Source organism: Amblyomma maculatum, chromosome 10, assembly GCF_055883805.1.
Source record: "Amblyomma maculatum isolate TAMU_Amacu chromosome 10, ASM5588380v1, whole genome shotgun sequence".
NCBI classification, from domain to species: Eukaryota; Metazoa; Arthropoda; class Arachnida; order Ixodida; family Ixodidae; genus Amblyomma; species Amblyomma maculatum.
In genome coordinates, this window is record NC_139353.1 from 54,987,648 (window position 1) to 55,009,526 (window position 21,879).

At 41.6% G+C, this 21,879-nt stretch overlaps 1 protein-coding gene across 1 annotated transcript; it reads left to right on the forward strand.

The window, feature by feature from the left end:
- The first annotated feature begins 4,442 nt into the window (after nt 1-4,442).
- LOC146176516 (uncharacterized) lies at nt 4,443-13,978 on the forward strand. The gene is made up of 4 exons (XM_084580991.1): nt 4,443-4,550; nt 11,142-11,256; nt 12,251-12,453; nt 13,583-13,978. The coding sequence occupies exons 2-4, from the start codon at nt 11,184-11,186 to the stop codon at nt 13,928-13,930; spliced, it is 624 nt and encodes a 207-aa protein (XP_084437117.1). The 5' UTR covers nt 4,443-4,550; nt 11,142-11,183; the 3' UTR covers nt 13,931-13,978.
- The last annotated feature ends 7,901 nt before the right edge of the window (nt 13,979-21,879 follow it).

Below are 21,879 nucleotides of genomic sequence, written 5' to 3' on the forward strand. Positions count from 1 at the left end.
AAGTGGGTGAAAAGTAACGGTGATATTTAGGACATTTGAAATTAATTCAATTTTTTTAATGGGTTCATTCCTATTTATGTTTTATTTTGTAGGGGTTCTATACAGACAAAGCGTGGCCATGTATAAGGTGGAATGATGATTTCTATATGTGTAGAATATTTTTTTCAGCCTGAGAAAATGTTCCTCTAGGATATCGTAATTTTCTGAGGGCTTCATAAAATATGTTGTCAATATACTCGTATCGTGATAAGTTCTCTGTAAATATAACTCCTAGGTACTTATATTCGGACATCCTTTGAAGATGTACAACGTTAGAAGAGCAAAGAAAACGCAAAGTGAATGAGTTGCTAGAAAATTTCATTAGGCTGTTTTCGAAAAGTTATTATTCATCGGCTAATTTTCCTACCACGTGCAAAAAGGTTGATAAATATTCTACTAAGCGAGACTGATGACCTGAAGTGATAAAGAAATTGTAAAGTATGCGATCGTCAGACTACATGCGGATTTTCGAAGTAATCTTACAAGGGAGGTCATTGATGTACAGCACAAATCAAACGTCCTAAAAACAAGTCATGTGGCCCTCCAGAAGTTGTCGGGGCAACAGATGACTGTGCAGAACTGCATCTAATAATCTCTGAACAGGCAGTTAGAAAAACTGAAATCCAAGCAACTAGATTAGGGTTCTTTAAATGGAGGTTTTATTTGTACAATAATTTAGAATGATTTACGCTGTAGAATGCTTTCTAAAAATCACTGAAACATCCCCCAGTTTGAAATCCACAGTCCAGATTATAGGCAATACCGTGCACAATTTCCGACAAGTGAGTTTACGTGTTAAGCCCCACCTGAAGCCATGCTGAACATTAGATAAATTGTTATTTGACTCAAACTTCATAATATGTGCATGAATCATATGTTCGACTGACGATGTGAGCGAAATCGCCCTGTAATTGTTCAGGTATTGCCTATTACTGGACATGAATAAAGGAATGATTTCAGCCAGTTTCCATGACCTGGGCACAATACCGGAAGTAAAAAATTTGTTCAATATAATGCAAAGATATCAAGATTTCCATCGCGAGAATCGAACAAGAAGTTTCTTGGGAAATGATAGCGGCCACTGGATTTGTAAAAGGACGGAATGATATGGTTATAACAAATCAAAATGGACTGAAAGAACACATTTGAGATTGTTTCGGTGTCCTGAATTGGTTCTTCGTTTACATACAACAAGTTCAATGAAGTGGGCTTCGGAAGGATTGAACAAAACATCTTTAAAATATGGGTAAGTGTAGTGTGACTCGAAAGTAAAACTCTTTCCCAGAATTAGTTACGAAACTAATTGTGCTTTCGCTCTATTAAAACGAACAATGCTTTCAGGATTACGGCATGATCGTGAGCGCTTAAGCCTCTTTATACGACGTGGTAGGTGTACAATTTTGCGATTTATCCAGGGAACGTTTAATTTCACATTCTTTATCCCTATGGGGACAAAGCAGGCAACGTAAAATTTCCCACCACTTAAAAAAAATTAACCAAGGAATCAATATCACTTGTGAGACTAAGCGCTATTAATTCATCGAAATGATTTGCTACATATAGTACGTGATTGAAATATCGGCACGCTTGAAATTGGGGAAAGAAGAAAAAGCATATTAAGGCATTTGGGCAGGAGAAGTAATAAATAAAAGAACTGCTCTGTGCTCGGTGGTCCCATCTATTATTTCGCGTTTGTAACCTTTTTCAGCAAGCCCTGTCCTACACTTGCAAAGCATTACCCTCTGAACCATCAAGAAAATTGCCGTATGGAAAACTAGAAATGTACTCACACCTTGAAACGATAAAAAATTGAGTTTATAATGTGTTCTAACATAGAGATTGCACCCTTTTGTAACACTACGCAGCAGGTCATATGAATCAATAACTTGCCAAAATTGCAGTAAATATGTTCCAAGAGTAGATCCTGCATGTCTGAAGGCGCGGTCGGCTGTGCAAGTGCAGATTAAACGAGGCACAGAGTCTCTCGGGAGGTACGTTTGTATGAGCTTAATAATTCTGTCCTTGTTCTCCTAATAGTACTTCCTCATGTTGAAAATTCATTTTTGCAAACTCCAGTCCTGCCATCGCGTTGTTAAGAAACATCGTGAACCGTTTGCATATGCGAAAAGACTGCCTAAACTGCGTAGCGCAAGCTCGCCGAGGAAAAAGCGCTAATAAATAGACACCACAAAAAACGTGGAAACAAAACAAAGCCATTATATTTATATCTATTTTCATTGAGGGCTTTTAATTTAGCATTTCTGCTTCGTCTTGGCAGCACGAGTTATACATTAAATGTCAATCTTACTGATTCTTAGACCATCGACAATGTCTTAAAATACTAAAGACATTACGACACACAACTACTGGGTGAGCCCACAAGCGTGCCACGCAACTGATGAGGCGTTGCTTCCTGTTTCCGAACCCAGCATTCGGAAATATCTAAACGGGATGCGCTTGACACGTGCAGTTGGAAACGTCGGCAGGATCATTCCGGTGGGACTACTTGCAGTTCATTTACCCCTCGTACTTCTCGACTTCATATTGGTTATGTTGTTTTCGGCACTCTCCATTTTATGAACTGTTAGCTGTAGCGATTCGCTGCGCAACTAAACATGATTCAACTAAAAACAGCTCTGAAGACTGGAATGATCACCTGACAGGAGCACTGCAAACGAACTCTCAGTGGTCATCTTTCATGTCGAAGAGAAGCTAACTGAGAAACAACGAAGGGCTTGATGCTTCCTACAGCAATTATGAAATATATGGGGACGTATGGTGACATACGAGGGTATGGACGGTCGCAGAGTGTAGTATAATTTAGATCAAACATTCAGCTCAAACAGCCAATATAAATGCCGAGGGCCTCCAGCTGCTTGCGCCTCAGAGCCGTCTGTACTTGCTAGTGTAATTAAGCCTACAGTAAGAGCGACATCCAGGTCAACGGAATCTAGGTAGCAGCTACACACGAAGTGTTTTTCCGCATTGTACGGTTTTAAAATTCCCAAATTCATGATAACTCTAAGACAAACTCTCAATTTGACAAATATGAAAATGTAATGTAGCACATGTGTAGAGACAGCTGAAAACCAAAATGTTGCTCATTTTATAAAACATACTTTTATAAACCTTGTCTAAACGTAGTGCAGGAAAAATTAGCACGCGTGTCAGTCTTGCATTATCACACTGGCGGAAACTTTTCGCATTTAATCATTTTGTTGAAACATGAATAACACACGCCTTCAGAGTGACTGGAAAAAAATTGTGCAGATTGAACTAAAAGGTTTCTATCTAGTGGGTCTCTCCAACGCACCAAAATTTTCAGCTATCGAATAATAGTAGCTAAGGCGGAATTTAAGCTGCTATTACTGATGTGATTAAAGTGTGTATGAGGCTTAAAGCACTAGCTCACCAATTGCGCGATTGTATTCGGCAGTGAAGTGAAGTTAGGCTCTGCTTTGCCTACTGCTGTTAGTGACAAGGATTAAAGGCTGCACGTGGCAAACTGGGAAGGAAATTTTAGAGGGCCGGAAAATTTCATCAGGTAGCAAAATGCCTACTTAATACTTTTATACATAAATGACACATTGGCAAAATTAACTACCTATTTCATTAAAAATGCAACTAAGGCAAACTTTAGGTGTAGAATATTTTTTTCCGGAGAACCTTTTTAACGTTGAATAGGCAGAAAATATAAACAGTGCAAAAAACAACTTTGCTCGTTGATTGAAATCTACTTTGACAAGCAGTGCGTCTGGTCCACGATTATTGCTCTAAGTCTTGATCTTGATTATTTTTGCAATTTTCAAGGACACTGTAGACGTTAAAGATCCCACAAGCTAGGGTTATCATCCTACTGCTCTCTTTTCATGCTTTCCCAAATGCAAAAACTGTTATCAGCAAAGCCAGAGATACCCCCATAGACTTCAGTGGCACCTCCTAAGCTTGTAAGATCTCCAAAGTAAAGCCGCCAATACTTATATGAGAGTAACTTCCTCCCATGTTCTCAATGCGAATTAGTTGTTTGGTGTTACACTATGGGCACTGGCTTAACCTTACAGTGTTACGTTTATGTACTCCGTTGCCTGCCCTTAACGTGGACGAGAAACACAGCCGCCCTAAAATGAAACCGCCAATATAAGAAGGAGCAAAGTTTTAAAAATAACAAGAATTGAGTTCGCAATTATAGTCTTTCAGTAGCTCAGTCTTTGATAACGCATATCAGCTTCTTCTCAAGCGTCTGCGCGTGGAACTAGATCTCTCCAGGCAGTAGCTAACGTTCCTGGTGTGTTTTCTAAGCCGCCGAGCTGGCATGATAGGGCAAGCGTTTAGAATTTCACCAACTGACCCTCTTGATAACGCAGTAGCCTTCAAAACTGCCGCTGATATCTTCAAGCTTGGGCTTTCACGCCAAGCGGAATTCCCACTATAGGACTGGTCGGTGCTCAAATCTCCGCGACTGCTCCCTGCTCTCGAACTAGAATATTAGAGGTCTTGGTTGCAAGTGAAAGGTAAGGGGCGGCTAAAAACCTGCTAAAAATTAATGCTTGCTTTTCTTCTTGAGACAGTTGCTACCACAAGGACAGCTTTCTCACCCTTTTTATTAAATATATGAGAGGAAAGTGCAGATGTGCCCTTTTTTACGGTGCTCGCGGTCTAATGGGTAAAATAGTAAGATAAACTGCAGAGTCTATGTGTTATCGTGATGTGTATAGCTCACGATACCGCAGAAGTATACTAAGTGATTCGCACTTTTCAATCAAATATCTGTTTTTTAGTGCAAAACATGATAGAGGGCAATGAACATATCTGTCTGATTTTTTAGCTGAATCAAAAAATCTTCCTTGCAGCAGGATTGGCTTTATTTTGTTCTGCGAGCTGTCTCTACATATTGCGTGTTGTGAAATTATATCCGTGGCGCATGCCTAACTCTTTTCAGGTACAAAAAAACGAAACAAGGCAGATCGGTCAAATTAGGAGTGTCAGTTTAAAAGAGCCGAAGTTTTGTTTTTCATGTACACTGTAAACATCCGGGCAGTTGGGGGTCGGCATATATCCTAATTTAGATTATTTGGTGTGAACTAAACATGCATGTGCCTTACGAGGGACTAATTACACCTATGCCCATTTTTTATGCTGCCGCTCATTTACATTGTTTATTTTACATTGTTGATGGCACATCTGGTGCAAAACACAGCCCAATTGCTAGGAAACCTGAAGCCTATGTTGGTATATTTTTCTACCTTTCCTATTCGAGCACATGATGTGCAGGCTGAAAGCGAGTCTCGTTAACATACTTTGTTTAAAATATGAATGTATTGAGCTGTAGTGTTTCACAATGAAATGCACATGCTCGACCGCTGCAAATGTTTTGCGGTATCTAGGAGGCTGCCGTTTGAACATGTGGTGTAATAAACTAAACTCTCTCACGTTATTGTAATTTATTGCTTGAAAGCTTACCTTAGATCTCGTACTTATTTCTTCATATTTACTCTCATATAACTTATAAGGGCTTTGTACCTGCTTAATTTAGCGTAATTGTTGTCAGAAATCTTTAGCTTAAATTTTTAATACAACTTTACAAACCGTTTAGATTTATGGTATTTCAGCACAGACGTAATTCGCTTACATGATGCATTGTTTATTACCGCCAACTTTTTAGGGTATCTCGCGGAGGCAGCTTCTTAAATCAAGACTTATATTTGAGCAGATTGAAATTCTTGACTAATAAGTGCGAATCAGCGCTGTCGGGTCTGTCCGCACTTGTCCGTGTGTGTCTTCCTTCCGTCCTTGTCTAAGTTGCGCTGTTCTTCTTCCAAAAAGTATTCACTTTACACGCAATAATATGACCATAATTGTCCTAAATGGGAGGTTCTGACACATTTAATACTCTCCTTGTACACGTGCTTTTCAAGCATAAAGAAGATACAACACGTGTGTGTATATTTAAACTTTTGACTTCCTCTGGCTGCACATTGCCGACACCGCTTGACCGTAAGCGCCATGCCAAGGATTTGAGCCCTGAAACAAGCGGGATTATGGGCTTGTCTGAGGTTTTACTGACCTCGATCTTCCTTTGCTCAGCTATTTCCTACATAATGAAATCGCCTCTCCCACGGTTAACTGATAGCACGGCTTCCTGTCTGAACAGAAATAGTAGTGTCACTAGCACATCGACGTTGTTTTTTTTTCTATCCGGTGTCGTCGCAAGACTGCGCATACGGCGAAGGAACAAAAACTGTGAAAAGAATTAAAGATGACGCGAACTTTGGTTCGCTATACCAATTGTGAAATAGCTGCGATAATATTTTAGCTCTGGTCTTGCTTGGCCCAGCAGTTGTTCAACTTATCGTTTATTTGGGTATGGCAAAGATTTTCGCTGCCTTCGCTTATACGTTTCGTTCCTCCGTTCCGGATCTATCCGCAGTTTATCACTTTCAAGGCACTTCTTTGCCCCATATTTATGGTCATTATAATGGCATGCCTGCTGCCTTCGTCGCGACTCTTGCGCATTTGGTCCAACACGGTCCATGGCTGCAACTCATGACAAGGCTCTTTAGGGCTCACGCAGACAACACCCTTATAGCAACTGCTGCACAATGCTGCGGCACTCACACGGGCTAGGAGCGCCAACAGTACCAAAGAATGGCCGGAGTGGAGTTCTCCAATACGGAGTGCTTCTTCAATAACGACAGAGGCTTATAGTAAATGTCGGCTATATCGGCCATTAGAGTCCATAGCGCTGGCCTTATATAAGGCATCACGACAACCTCCTTCACACTCAAGTAAGCAGGAGTTTAGAGATGGCGACGACATCGAGATCCTAATGCGAAAGATTAGCAGCTAAAACACCGTATTTTGCTACCATCTCTCTAGAAGACAGACAATAAATGCTCTGATTGGATTCATATACATCCTGTAGCGATCTAATAGCCTGACCTATCCCTTCTTCAGAACAGTATTGAAGTGGATCTTACCCACTCATGCGTTCAATAACAATTTTGTGTTTGTTTTTAATTCCAGGCAATGAGCTTAACAGTAAAAAGGTGGTTCTTCATTAAGCAGACGTTTGCATGCGGTCTTTAAACGCACGTCTGTGTGAGCCGCCAGCGACGTTTCATTGTGTGTGTTTTGTGTTTGTGTTTTGTTGTGATGCCCTGATTTCTTGGGCACCCTTCAATGAATATATGAAGTGCTGCTGATATCACGATCAATGTATTACATGAATTAATTTTGCCTGGAACAAGGGTTACGTCATAAAGCTGCCTACTGAGGAACAGTTCAGTTTATGGAACATAATTACAACGAAGAGATTCAACCAAATATCACGAAAGAGAAGATTGTGCTTTGGTGTGCGGTATACTGAGGGAGAAAGGAGGGGGACGTATGCTACTCAAGTTACACCACTTTTTGATGCCTTTGTTTGATGATGTGTGTGCCTTCCGAACAATCGGATGTCAGGGCTTACTAACAAACAGGGGTAGGAATTTGTTCTACTGGTTTGCAGAGAGCATCTTGGTTCATTCTTCGCGCGAAAATCCCACACGCTCACCACCCCTGACCAGTAATCTTGTCCTACCTTTTTTGTGCCGTCTCAAGTTCTCCAGCCTAGAGAAAGAGTGATGCAGCCTACGACTGACCAGTGACTGACCACTTCATCTTGCAGTGCTCTCATACTTAAATGAAAACAATTGCAGTGGATTCGAACCGGTCGGGGTCAGTAGCCCAGCGTGTTAAGAGCCTGGTCACACTAGCGGGTGCTTTAGCGTCTTATACCTAGGCTTAGGTAAAGTTAAGGCACCGCAGCTTGATGCACGGCTTTAGGTGGCGCCACAATTAGCGTTAAATATGGCCTTGCATCGAAGGTTATCACGGAAAGCACGGTTAAACGTCCGCCATTTGACATTACTGCTCTGACGTGGCGCAAATGAAACTGCACTGCACCAGGCCCATAGCCAGTGAAAGTTTGTACCTGTTAAGCATTGTGTAAAGAACGGCAATAATACCAAGTTGAAATAATTAGGACAAAAAAATCCACGCTAGAACACTAAGAACACCTTAACATAGGTTAACGATGGCAGTATTACGTTCACGCGTGTCAGAATAACCTTTATAGGCTAAGAAGGACCAACATTTCAATCTTGCCTGGTTAAACCAAAATGCGAATTAAGAGTGCCACTAACTTTGGTTCTAATTTTGGTTTCTTGTCGTGCATGCTCAATACAGCGCAAATTTAATCGGCCACAATATGTGAAATCACATTCGACATAGATACATAAACTCTCTTTCATGCTCACAAACTGTGAGCATTTTCCGGGAACCAATACTGAACGTAATTTTGTTCACGTGGCATTTAACATCACATAAGACTGGATATATCAGAAGATCTTCCAATCACCAGCTTGTTGTTTTTGGTCGCTTTTATTTGAAACCTTTGCTTGGTGTTTATTTCGAATTTAGATATTTTTTTCTGAGCGTTCAAGAAAGTTGTGAAGTAAAATTGGCACCGATCGAAAGTTTGTATCATTTCATTGAATATGGTCATAAAGAATGTGATAATACTCTATTGGTGCCTTATATTTATTTTCAATATCGAGTCCACCATTCTTCTACTTCAGGCTTAACAGTTCGCTGTGGCCGTAGGAAATGCATTAAAAGCAAATTTTACGATACATCGAAAACAGATCACTCCGATAGTCTTGTCCAAAACCGTATCGTATAGTATCCGAATGTTTCCTAACGGTTAAAATGTGTCCTGGATCCTGGGCGTCTGCACCAGCCGTACGAATGTGACTACATTGTTTATAAGTAGCGTTTTAACTCTAGATGCAGGCATTCCAGCAGGTTGCATTTGCATTTCAAAAGTGCTGAGAGGATTGGTAGTTTTCGTAAATGTAGCCATGGTGACGACATCCGGTTTCATAATGCGATAACTTTCCGATACAGACTATCGTCGCTTGTGCACGAGCCAGGAGGTCTTAGACGTGACAAAACGGCTAAATGACAAAGTGAAACACTTTGAGCTAAGGCTGTAACAGCCACATGTTACTGAAATAAGGAGTGCCTACTTTAACTTTTATATTGTTCGCAGTGGCATAGCCTTCCCCTTTTTCTCATGTGTTACCCTCCCTATTTTTTACATCATGCATTTATTTAGTTTAAAAGTGTTGGTCATTGCTTTCCTGCGAGTACGCAATCCTGCGAGATACACTGAGGGATAAGCGATCCGGTTACTCATGCCATGATATCTCAGTTCGGTCACAAATATAAGCGGCCGGCAATCTTGTGAGGATCTAGGTCGAGCTACTAAGAAGAGTCAATACTTGCGACAGGCGATCTCTTATGCGCGGGTGCTTACTGTCGCTCGTTTCGCCGGTGCTCACCGCGATGAGGCGTCCTGATATTCGAGCTCTAGAAAACAATAATATAAGAACTAGATTTATAATTACCTCATAAACCAAGCACATACATGCAGCACAAAAAAAAAGAGTATGAGAGACATCATCCAAAATTATAGTGTTACTATTATCTATAATACCAACGGCCACACAGCAAATTGAAAACAGCACCTCCCCGGGGCTCATGAAGAGGCAGTTTCAAGTCCTGAAAAAAGGTTTGCTTTATGCGTAATGAGAAAATATATAAGCCTTTAGCAAAACAGATGACGTATGCGTGGAGGGGATCGTTGTTGCGCGGTAACCTTTTCAGCTGGCAACGAATCAAGTTCATTACGTTTTCAGTTACCCACTTATTGTTCAACTCTATCGGTATAATTTACCTGATATCCCTTCGTCTTTTCCAATATTTCATGCCAGGTGTTTGCTGTCTGATATCAGCTAACGTTGTTGCTAGTTTGGCATCTGCGTTAATAATTGTGTAAAATGCTAGGTGAATTGAACACATAGTAATCTTCTGCGGAAAATATTGCGTACTATTTTGTGTCCGTATATAGGCAACCAAACGGGATGCTGTCCACACCTGTATTCTGGTTCAGTGCAACTTGGTCTTTTGAATTTTCCCGAATATATAAAATATACAACTGTATTATCAACACAATCTTATGAATACCAGGTTTTGTTATTTGTCCTGATGTTAGTATATTTACATTCAATTTGAAGTATTAAAACTGAATTTCATTCTATTTAAACTTTTCGGCAGTATTCTTATAAAACCTCATTCTGCACTTATATCCCCATTACGAACTCCCATGTTTATCACAAAATGCTCTCAAATATATACTAACTTTTTACTTTCAGATCAACTCATCAGCATTCAGGTGGCAAAATGTGCGTTGTGTTCAGGTAGCTAGGAAATGTAGGAAAACTACCTCAGAAAACCGTTTTTGGTAGCTTATCATTAGCCATATTCTGCTGAGAGATTACACTGCTGCCATTATTGTCTACTTTTTTTTTTTATCTTGCGTGCTCTGAATCTATGGGATGCATAGTAAAACGGCTCCAATGGTATGATTTCATACATTGAGGTGTTTTCATATAAGCATTTTCATATTGATATGCATATCAAATTAATTTTTGTATGTACGTCGAAAGTTTTTGCTGGTGGTCTTACATGAAAAGTTCTGGCATATTGCATCTTGGCGCCAGTATACGTCCCAAATGAAAAAAATTGTATGAGGCAATAACTTCACTATTTCGCACAGAATCTCAATCAATTCACATTAGAAATCACATACAAGTCGCATATAATTGCATAAGGTCTCATAACTGCTTGCACATTATCATAAACTATTTACGATATTTTATGATAATGATGTGTACCGCATGAGAGTCCATGCGATTAGATGAGATTTTATGAGGTTATTGCCCCTTAGAACTTTTGGTTTTTCAGTAGGGAGGCCTATCCACCTACTCACGATAAATATTTATTTGCGATTAAAAATCGTGGATGACGCATATAAGATATTAGGAGTCACGGGATTACTTCTTAAATTTGCAAATAATGCTGATAGTCACGCAGGTAGCAGAAAGCTCCTGTGAAAAATTCTTTAGAAGCTGTAAACCTAATATACTTCATTCTTCGTAAATCTTTCTATACGGGACAATTTTCTGGGGTTAAAATACATTCCTCTCATTCTATTGCAGGCACATTTGTCCTCCGTACTTTGCCGTATAATCCACAGAAAAATGGCTTTCAAGGCCACACTGGCGGCCGTGACATTATTAGCAATATCTTCTGGTTTCGTCCATTCTTTCACAGGTATGTTTCACATGTTGACGGTAGAAGCAGGGGCACCTTCTATGGCTGCCTTAGCATTATGAAAAAAAATTCATAGTGTTCAGTATATAAATAAGCGATTTGTGAATAACCTTGGGCGCCTTTCCTTATCAGGCAGAGTATAGTAAATAGTTTCTTTGAAGCCTGGGTTGTTTTTTATTGTAATATTGATCCATTTGTTTCTTTTTGTTTTTTTTCTCAGTGCACTCTTATAACATAACTAGCTACACAGAAACTAAGTGGCTCATTGAGACATGTAGATATATAATCCTTATATCACACAAATATCCCAGCAAGATTATAGATAATGTTTTCGAAAGGAAATGCACATAGTGTCTTTTAACAAAGCTGTTGCTCTTATCAGATGAATTTGCTTTTTAATGTACGTGCACACATATACCTCTTATGGTCCAGACGAGAGTCGTTTTCGCTGTTATGTAATGAATACTGCAGAATGTCTTTATTGAAATGCCACATGGTAACATGACCAAAGCACAGCGCTGCTTCACTCAGGTTCTGCCACAAGTGCACAGAGAGCTCGTTATTGGCGTGTTTGGGAATTCGAGCTATGGAATCGAAATAACAGATTTTGCAGTTCTAAATATGTTTTAGATGTCAGAAACCGAAATTGAATTAAGAGTATAAAAAGCATTTCTAGGACTTATAAGCAGCCCGTTTGATCTAATGCGTGAGGACACACTCAGCGCTACCTCGATTAAAAGACGAAGCAAGACGGATCTATCTAGTTTTTGTTAAGAGTAAAGCAGGTGCGTCCGTGAAGATAGAAAATAACAGAGACTTCAACGCCAGTTTAGATATCTCAGGACGCTGCTTTAGACTAAAGTCAGCATCGGCTTTTATTTTGGCGGGATCCAGGACCTAATAAGGATCCAGGACGTACCACGTTTAAACTTGGAGATGTCAATCAAGCAGACCGTATTGTAGCATTTCTCCTTTCTTTCATTTTTATGCGCAGAATGGTGCGACAGCGAGCACGATCGACGCCTGGAACAGGCCATAGAGGCTGCACTCAGCGCGGTTCCACCAGGGCACTCATCTGTCGTAGAAGAGGGAACACCGCAATACAACTCTCTTGGATTCGAAACCTACAGGGTGACCGGTCTGAACCACCTGCGTCGCCGCGGACCGCTGCGAAGCTACTGTGGCAACGGCACACAGGTTAGAAAATGAAAGCTCCTCCGGCGCATTTCCATCTACTGCGGGTCGGCGGCTCTCAAAGCATCAAAAGAAGCATTTTATGCTTTGTGCCAGACGACTACGATGAATTTTCCGCCATCATCGTCTTTCGCGCCTATTATTGCTATTTCTTATACCTGGTAATGCAAAGACCGTTGGACTAGACGATGAATATACCAGTAAGTAGAGCAGTCTCTTGACATAAATTGAGTCTATTAGACGCATACGCCTCTGCCTGGATATCCCTCTCTTTATGTAAGAATTACTTCAGTGATGCGGAAAAAAAATAAAAGATCAAAATTGCTGCAATAAAATACTACCAGAGTGCAACATAGCAAGGTAAGCCAGATATTACGAAACAGTGCCGGTTATGTTTTTTTTTTATATATAAAAAAGGCAATGGTTGCTATGGACAAACCGCATCACGGAATCCTACTAGATGTCCTGGGAGAAGTAGACCTCACTTTAGCAGGAATGAAGAGGTATTAGTACGGATGTATTTCTTTTCCTTTCTACTTTGCACGTACCCGATGCAACCAGGCTATGAGTCAAATTTTCTGAGTATTTTGTTGCAATATACCCAAACAACCTCCTTCTACTGACCACCTTTATTCTTTCTTCCTGTTCTTTTTCCCCTTTGAAAAGTCGGACCATCGCAGGACCTTGTGGTCATTACTGATTACACTGCAAATAGAGTACAGGGGCTGTGAGAGCAAACCTCATTCTTGTGAGAAGTTTTGGCGCTTTCGACTGTTAAGAGTAAAGGTTCCTTTCTAGTTGTAGATAACGGATGCATTTTCCGTTCGTTTTCGTTCCTGAATCAACCAGCTTTAAAAATATTGTGCACTTCATCAAGCAGCACATCATCACCATCAGCAGCAGCCGCAGCACGACTATTTATCCGTTAAATACGTCACGAACTCCTTTGGTAAACATACCGTCATGCCACAGCCAATAACAAATTACTTAGAAGTTCTGGTGATACAGAGTTAATTCAAAAAAAAAAAAACGAGTAAATAGATTATTGAACCAGTAGGTATTTATACCACGTTAGCATTGCATTTTGGTGTGTTATGTGTTCATTAATGGCAAGCCGTTAAACGCTATGCAGATCGTGAACTTTGATCTCCAGTCCAATGAGCCAATCGTCTGCTCGTTCCACTGGACTGCTGGAGGAAATGGTTCTCTTGACCTTGCCGCTCACGCTATCAAGGTGAAGACGCAGCTCAAGTTTGTACATGAGAATGGCATCGCGGCGACTAGGATGCTGGACGAGCATGATGACTCAGTAACGATTTCAGTTCGCGTTGGAAGAGTCACCCTGCACATTGAAGACCCCGAAGGAGCCAAGACCAGGCCAACCGCTGGGTTCTTGAGGCACCTTGCGCTCGCTGCCGTGCAGGACTCCTGGGAACAGCTATTCGTTCCCAGGTTTGTGCAGGCGCTAAAGGAAGAGTAGTGCTCTCAATGCCTTGAATGTATAATAAAGATATATTCAAAATTCGTAGTACAAATATGAGAGTATTTCTCACCAAAGTGGAAACCAATGACGTAATATCACTCACAACGGCATCGACGATCAATTCTGTGTCACTTTGTTCCCAAATCCAATGCACTAAATTAATCTGCTCTATCACCTCTATAAATTTATCCTCGTTCACAGTAGCAAGAGACATTTTTCAGGGGACATTGGTACCAGATACCCCATTTATTGCACATTGAAACTAAAATTTGTAATATTCGACGCATAAAGAACTCTTCAACTACTTACAGATTGTCTACATTTTGCATTCTTTAACTGCTATCGCTTAATAAACCTCGCAACGTTTCAGCAATATTCATTAAAACTGTATACCCACGCGAAGTTCGAAGTTCCGTTATCAGGGACTCCGAAACCGAGGGGCGGTGGGGGGGCGGGCAAGGGTCGGCGCCCCCCCCCCCTTCCCACTGCTCACGCTAAAATCACTTTTATGAGCGCTCAAATTCTAGGACGTTAAAATGTAGACTGTGTTGTAAATGAGCTAGCATGGACTGCCAAGATTTTGAAAATGTTTTTTTTTGCGTGAACTAAATTAATACTCTCCAAAAAAAAAAAAAACAACAAGCATTGAATAACTGGCCACAGTTGATGAGCAAGACCAAGGGGATTCAAACAGGGCGTGCGCGAACTTCCTTAACTCAAGTGTATATTGTTCGCCTATATACTTCTTTGAACTAAGGTCTTTTTTATATATATTTCACATCAAATTAGGGCCCTTTTTCATTTCTTTCGCCAAGTTTCATTCGCTGGCTTGAAAATTGACAGATTGCAAGAATAGGGCACCTTTAATTTGAACCAACAACCACATTTCTTCTCGCAAAAAATCTGAAGGCAAGTTGTTGGGACCCTTAAACAACCTTTTGTTGGCTCCCTAAAGTTATGTATTCTCTTAAACCAGCTTTTCGATTGCTAGAACTTGAATTATCTTGGTAACTTTGAGTGAGTATAATAATTAGTATTTTGAAAGTATGAAGTGCGACAGTGTTTTAGAAGGCTGTATTTGCGATCAATGCATGGCCTCAATCTTCTTTAGGGGTAAAACATGCTTTCAAATCGCGTAAAACAAAATTTACAAAGTGTAAATTTGGGGCTAAATTTATTTAAAAATTAGGATAAAATAATAAAAAAACAATAAAACAATAAAACATAATTAAAACAAAAAATAAAATTAAATTACCTGAAAAATAACAATTATGACCGGACCAAATTTGCCCCCCACTCAAAAAAAAGTTTTAGGACCCTGTCCGTTATCCTGAATGCGATGTCGGCAATACACTCGCTGTGAGCGACAGATCAAGCATATGCTTCTGGCGAGTACTAGTTGTCAGGCGACAAGACTCTGCACTGACCGGCCATCAGGATGGGTTATATCGCTACAACGCATGGTACGAGGGGTTAACAGGATCCGCCAACACTGTTTCCTTCTTAAGTGTAAAGTTAACGCGTGTACCAAGTCCTCCGGAGTGCTTGGATCCAGAGTCAGACACTGATCTCAGGCCGTTGAGGGGCGGTCGAACCGCATGTCTTTTTAGCTTTTTTATAAGAGGCCCAAAATGGACGCCCTAAATAGATGTATAGGAGACGCCTACGATGGATGCCCAAAGGTTCAACTGCAGCCTGAACAAGTGACGGCGTCCCCGTTTGATCCCAGGAGGGCATGCCAAGGAGCGAGCTCTTCAAAGTGTAGAAAGTTTTAGACTACATTCACAAGCCATGTTCTTGTCCTCTGGACTCCTACAGAGTCCCAGAAAGGGGGCTGAACATATATAACACACCGTCTGGAGTAGCGCATTTGCTTTCTCTACTCTCACCGCGTTTAACTCACATCTCTCTGCGTGCGTTCCTTTTTCGGTAATCACGTAAAGTAAGCGCTTTGTTTAGCTTCATCATCGGAAGAGGCCTCGAAGTATCACATTAAAGCCAATGCTTTGGACCTGCTTCTCGCAACGCAGCTCAAAACATCAGTGGCTATATGTTTATGTAGGATTGTCTGCTTGCGTTCCTTTTTCGGTAATCACGTAAAGTAAGCGCTTTGTTTAGCTTCATCATCGGAAGAGGCCTCGAAGTATCACATTAAAGCCAATGCTTTGGACCTGCTTCTCGCAACGCAGCTCAAAACATCAGTGGCTATATGTTTATGTAGGATTGTCTTTCACATAATGCTATTGAGCGGGATTCTATACGAATGAAGGCGTGTCACAAAACGGACGCTAACGTATAGAGCAGTAACTAGGCAAATTACAAACTCCAGGAGAGGAATCGAGGGGATGGCGATGATCTGCCATGATACACGGAGAATGGAGCCATTATTTCTTCATTAATTTGCACCGTTGAAGACGGCGCTGAAGTCCCCTTCAAAGGTTTACACCGAATATTTCCTTCTTAATGGTATAATTGAAGGCCATATATGAACAATTTCGACGTATGACTCAGATGCCGTGTTTTTGTTTTCTTTTCCGCGCAACGCTTCAGGTTTCAAGTATACAAAATGCTTAATGAATGTTCCAAGTATCTTTGCCTCTCGTTTACGGGCTAGATATATTTCGATAGGCTGTGGAGTATATTAGTCAAAGTTTCGTCCGTAATATAAGCAGCAGAAATTTTCAACAACAGTGTACGTATATGAGATGCTATGCATGCATGAAGATTGCTTGGTTTGTGAAGTTTCTCGTTCCGAAGCAAATAAGGCTGTCAGAAACGCCATAGTGTAGAGCCGACGTCGCCTCCACGATCATTAACGGCAGGTGGGACGTGCGGAGGCCCAAGGGCCTGGAAGCTCCTACCTCTTCAATGAAAAAAAAAAAAAAAAAACATGTGATAACGAGGTCTATATGTCGTTGGTATGAATCTGTACTGCAAACCAACCCCGACTTTGAATAACTAATACGGTGTTCTGCAAATTTATCGGAACCGTTCTGCAAAATTTTCCCGCCTCAAACAAAGGTTCATTTGCGCTGAAACTTCGCACAGTGCTTGAGCGTTGCTGAACGTTTTTTTACGTAGCAAGTTTCACCATAGTGATTACCTCTTATGTGCGCGAGCGATTAAAACCAAAAACCTGTGCTACAAGATTTAGAAAACAAAAAGACGCCAATGCCAAATTTCCAGATGGATGGATGGATGGATCGATGGATGGATGGATGGATGGATGGATGGATGGATGGATGGATGGATGGATGGATGGACGGACGGACGGACGGACGGACGGACGGACGGACGGACGGACGGACGGACGGACGGACGGACGGACGGACGGACGGATGGATGGATGGATGGATGGATGGATGGATGGATGGATGGATGGATGGATGGATGGATGGATGGATGGATGGATGGATGGATGGATGGATGGATGGATGGATGGATGGATAGATGGATGGATGGATGGATGGATGGATGGATGGAACATAGGAGCGTCCCCTTTGAAACGGGGTGGTAGCAGTTGCTATCATGCTCGTGTTTTCCTCTATCTCTTAGTTATTGTTTTAGATCAGTTGAATTTTTGTTTCTATATTACTAATATTACTACTTTTCTGCTTTAGAGCCACCAATCTTGCATTCATTTTTTGCTAGCTTCCACCGCAGGTTCATTCATTAGGCAACTGGTATCTCTAAACCCCGGGGCCTCAAGAAGAGGGACTGCACCTGCATCGACTTCCGGATGAATACCATCACAGTCGTGAATAAGATGGTTAGTTGTTTCTGTGCATTTACCACATACTGCACATGTGCCATCGTAATGGTTAAATTTCTTTTTTGTAGCTGCGTGTTCTAAGATATCCTGATCTTGCTTCAAAAGGTAGGGCACTACCTCTTGAGTTATCAAAAAAAAAAAAAAAAAGCTTCCTTCCTGATCTGCCTTTTCCACATTGGGCATTGTTCCATACTCTGTTTCTGGTTTCTGAAAATTTTCAGAAACGTTTCAGAAAACGGCAGTTTCAGAAAACGGCAGTTTCAGAAAACGGCTTGTTTCAGAAAACGGCAGTTTTGGCGCCATGTGGCGCCGCTAGATGAAAGAAACGCGGTTCTAAAGTGCCCATGAAAGCGTGGCACCTTTTTCTAATGGTCCTAGCTGGCTGCACTACTCCATTTTCCGAAAAATTGGCGTTCGCGTTTTTGGCTCCGTCAGTCTCGTCACATATGGTCCTGGTTTCTCGTCATGCGGAGCCAAACTAGGTAAGTACCACTGTAAGGCTTACTATGCAATAAAAGAATCAATAACGCACAAGCTTTCAGTGCGGTTTCACCGCAAACGTGCTTTCGGTTGAGGCAGGATATTTTTAAGGCGAAAGCCTTCAATGGCTCATACTGCCGTTCGCAGAAGGTATCACACTTTGCGGCCACCCGTAATGCAACCCAAGATGTTGGCCGCCATAGGGCAAGGTGGGCCACCCTGGGCCAAAGAGGGACGTATTACACCTTAATACGCTTTCGTTACGTTGGAGGGGGTATAGCTGGCAGCTTACATGGTCGAGCACTAACTAGACGTAGGTCTTTCTGACATTACGTTTGGTAGGCGCTGCCAACTCCGCCATCTCCTTTGATATGGGAGGGTGATATCACAATGAGCCTACACTGTTAATCTGGTTCCACATAAGTGCCAGAAAAGTTCCAGTTATAAGTGGAACTTCCACTTACATAAGTGAAGTTCCACTTTTAACTGGAACTTTCTTAATGATATGCGCTCTTAATCTGGTTCCACATACGTTCCGCTTATAAGTGGAACTTTTAAAAAAGTTCCACTCGTTAGGCGCAACGTTTTCAAAAGTCCACTTATAACTGGAACCCATGTGGAACGAGGTTAAGAGTGTCTGAAACCAGATTAGGAGTGTACCATGACCCTTGAATCTACGTCATTCCTAGGCCACGCAGGCACGTTCATACAGCTCGGTTAAAGCGGGGCTTTATATGTTGGCTGGTACCTTACGCTATCGCGTCATACCGATCCAGGCATCCGTGTGGCACCTTTCGTTTGGTGTTTCCTCGAACGCAGCACCACACAGCCTACAGAAGGAGACGCTGTAAAAATAGAAATCAGCGAAGTTTCAGACAAACACTTTGGCCTTAGTGCACTTTAGTGGTCCAAGTGCTGTGCAATTTTTATTCAAAACGGTTCCGATAAAGTTGGAGAACACTGTAGACGCTAAATTGAGACTTAAATGCTAGGTAACCTGAGCCGAGGACTTCTCAAACTCTGGCTTACCGTAGCCGATGGAAGCCACCGCTTACTCGTCCTTCCTATTTAGGCACATTTAGAGGCACCTAATAAAACTGCGCAAAAGTGATTTGTCATGGGTGCAGCTAAAGCAGAACAATTTACTTGCAAGCCTCTAAGGCTTTATTAAAAAATTTTATTTCCTTATGGGCTGCAATAAACCGAAATTCCAACTTTTTTTTTGTCTGTACAAAAACGCTGTTCACACTCAAATGGGCTTATCAGTGAAGCAAAAATAGTATTTTGAAATGCTTCTAACCTGTTTATTTGGATGGAGTGGGGTCAATATAAAGCTCCTGGTACAAGCTAATGTGTATTGATCCTAGCTGCGCGACGTTTTCAGAAAATCAAATGATTAAAAAAAGACAATTTAATTGACATAGCATCTACTAGCTGTTTGTTTGAAACGGCTTCCCTGTCATTGTCACCGTAACTTAAAAGTCAGGCAAACGTTCTTTGTGCAGCTATGTGCAACCGTTTTTTCGTAGCGTTTAGTATAGCGTCATACCATTTCGCTTCGCATTCAGCATACCTCATCTAGTAATGTTCTAGAATAGCCTATGATAGCGATTCAAAGCATGTCAGTTTTTTCTTACACTCGTCACGGCGCTGTCTTAGTGCGAATGCACTATTTCAAGAGGTCTAGCCGGGCCTTCACGCTGTGCGCTACAGACACTGTGCCTTTTTTTCCCTATAAACAAATTATTAGTATATTATTCAGGTTTCGACAGAGATCTTGAAAGGTACCGCGCCTTTCCTTTCCTGTAAACCAATTACGAATGACAGAATTAGTAGGGTATGTAAACTGACAACGAAGTGATGTTAATTATTAACAACTACTAATAAAATAATAACCCCGTGATACGTAGTGCGATAAAATAATAGAATAAAAAACAAGAAGGGTTCAACGCTTCTTCTTTATCTTCTTATTTGTCTTCGTCGTAGTCGTCGTCTTCGTCTTCTTCTTTTTCTTCATTTTCTTCGTCGTCTTCTCATCCTCGAGGAGCAGGGAAGTCCACGGGCCACAGACCACGCGATGAGCGGTTAGACCTAGCGTAGTATTGTTTTCGCAATAAAACTGAAGTAACAATAAAAATTAACAATATAACGTCTTGCTGCGCGCCATGGTTGCCTGCATAGGTGCACCCAAAGTTGGGCGCACCACACAATTGCTGCGTTCTCAGGCTAGCCAGACCATGCCATAATGGCGACTGAACCTGATACTTATACTGTGTGCTATCGGAACGGGAGAGAAGACTCTGTAAACATGAACACGTTGCCTAATGTGTGCATATTATAGAGCGTAACCAGATCGAACTTAGACAAAAAAAAACATAACAGAGACCGACACCGAATGAAACCGTAATTTCGCACATCAGGCTTGCTAATTTTTTTTCTTTATTTACAATGTACAAGCTTTACATTTTACTGAATCTCAGTGTATATAGAGATCGCTTTCTCTTTCTATGCCTCTAATTATTAGGTATTAAAATAGGTGTTTTGCTGCTCCTACACCGCTTGTAAAATAGAAAAAGAAAAGTATCCGGTGGTGCTCGCGTGCCAGCGGTGATCAGAAGAAGACAACGTACCAAACCGCGAGCTGGCCCATCCCACATCCCTTCTTGGGCCTCGTCTCGCGAGCTAGCCGCTACCCGTGATCCCAAGCTCTGCGTCTTTTTGAAGAACCCCGGTACCCTTCTTCTTGATCGAGCTGTCCCAACTGTTGACTGCGGAGCGCGGTAGCCAGACCCCAAGCGCATCCTGTTGTTGTCGCAGTCCCCAGGTAAGCTCATCAGAAAGGCGAAATAGGCGCCACTCTTTATCCCTTCCTTAGGAACCATTCCTTTCCGCCGCAGAGCTGGGTAACGTCGGATTATTCCGAAGTCGTCCCGGTTAAGCTTTTTCGCTGGGGGCGCCTCACAGACAACCTGCATCTGATTCACAGACATCAGAGGTTACCAAAACGCGTCCCTCAATTGCATATGTACAAGTGTAGCACAGGGCATGCAATGCTCCCCTGCTTGAGTAGTTAGCTTTAAATGTTGAGGCTTTATTTTCGTGCCCATTTTACGCGTGTTCGCCTGCGTTATCTGCAAAAATAACTTCTTCAATAGAGCCCAACGACATTTGAGGACGTGAGCACCCAAGCCTTGGGCTCTACCTGGCGATATTATTTAGCTGGAAGTTGGCACATGTTTAATTGCAATATGAGTATATAATGCTAATCCTAGCATAGCTATGCCCCACTGTGATGGCGCAGCGGTTACGGCGCACGATTTCTGACCTCAAGGACGGGGCAGGGGTACTGACTACAGCGGCTAGATATCGTTGGAGGAATAAGCGATATGTTCGATTACTGTGTGACATTTGCACTTTAAATGACGGAAACTGGTCACTTCTTGGGCCTCACACTACGATGTTCCTCACAGTCTGTCACTCTAGGATATAGAATACTATAAACATAACTAAACAAGAACAGTGGCTGCGTACTGCCTTCGAGCCGTGAATGGAGTCCTGTTTTTAGGCAGGCTAACAGTTTTCTTCCTTTCTTCACTTCAGAGCTGTCTTATAATGCCCCTTAGAGATTTTATAGGGCGTAATAATGTAGGTTCCACTAATACTGCGATGAATGTGTATCACATTCTGTCTAGTT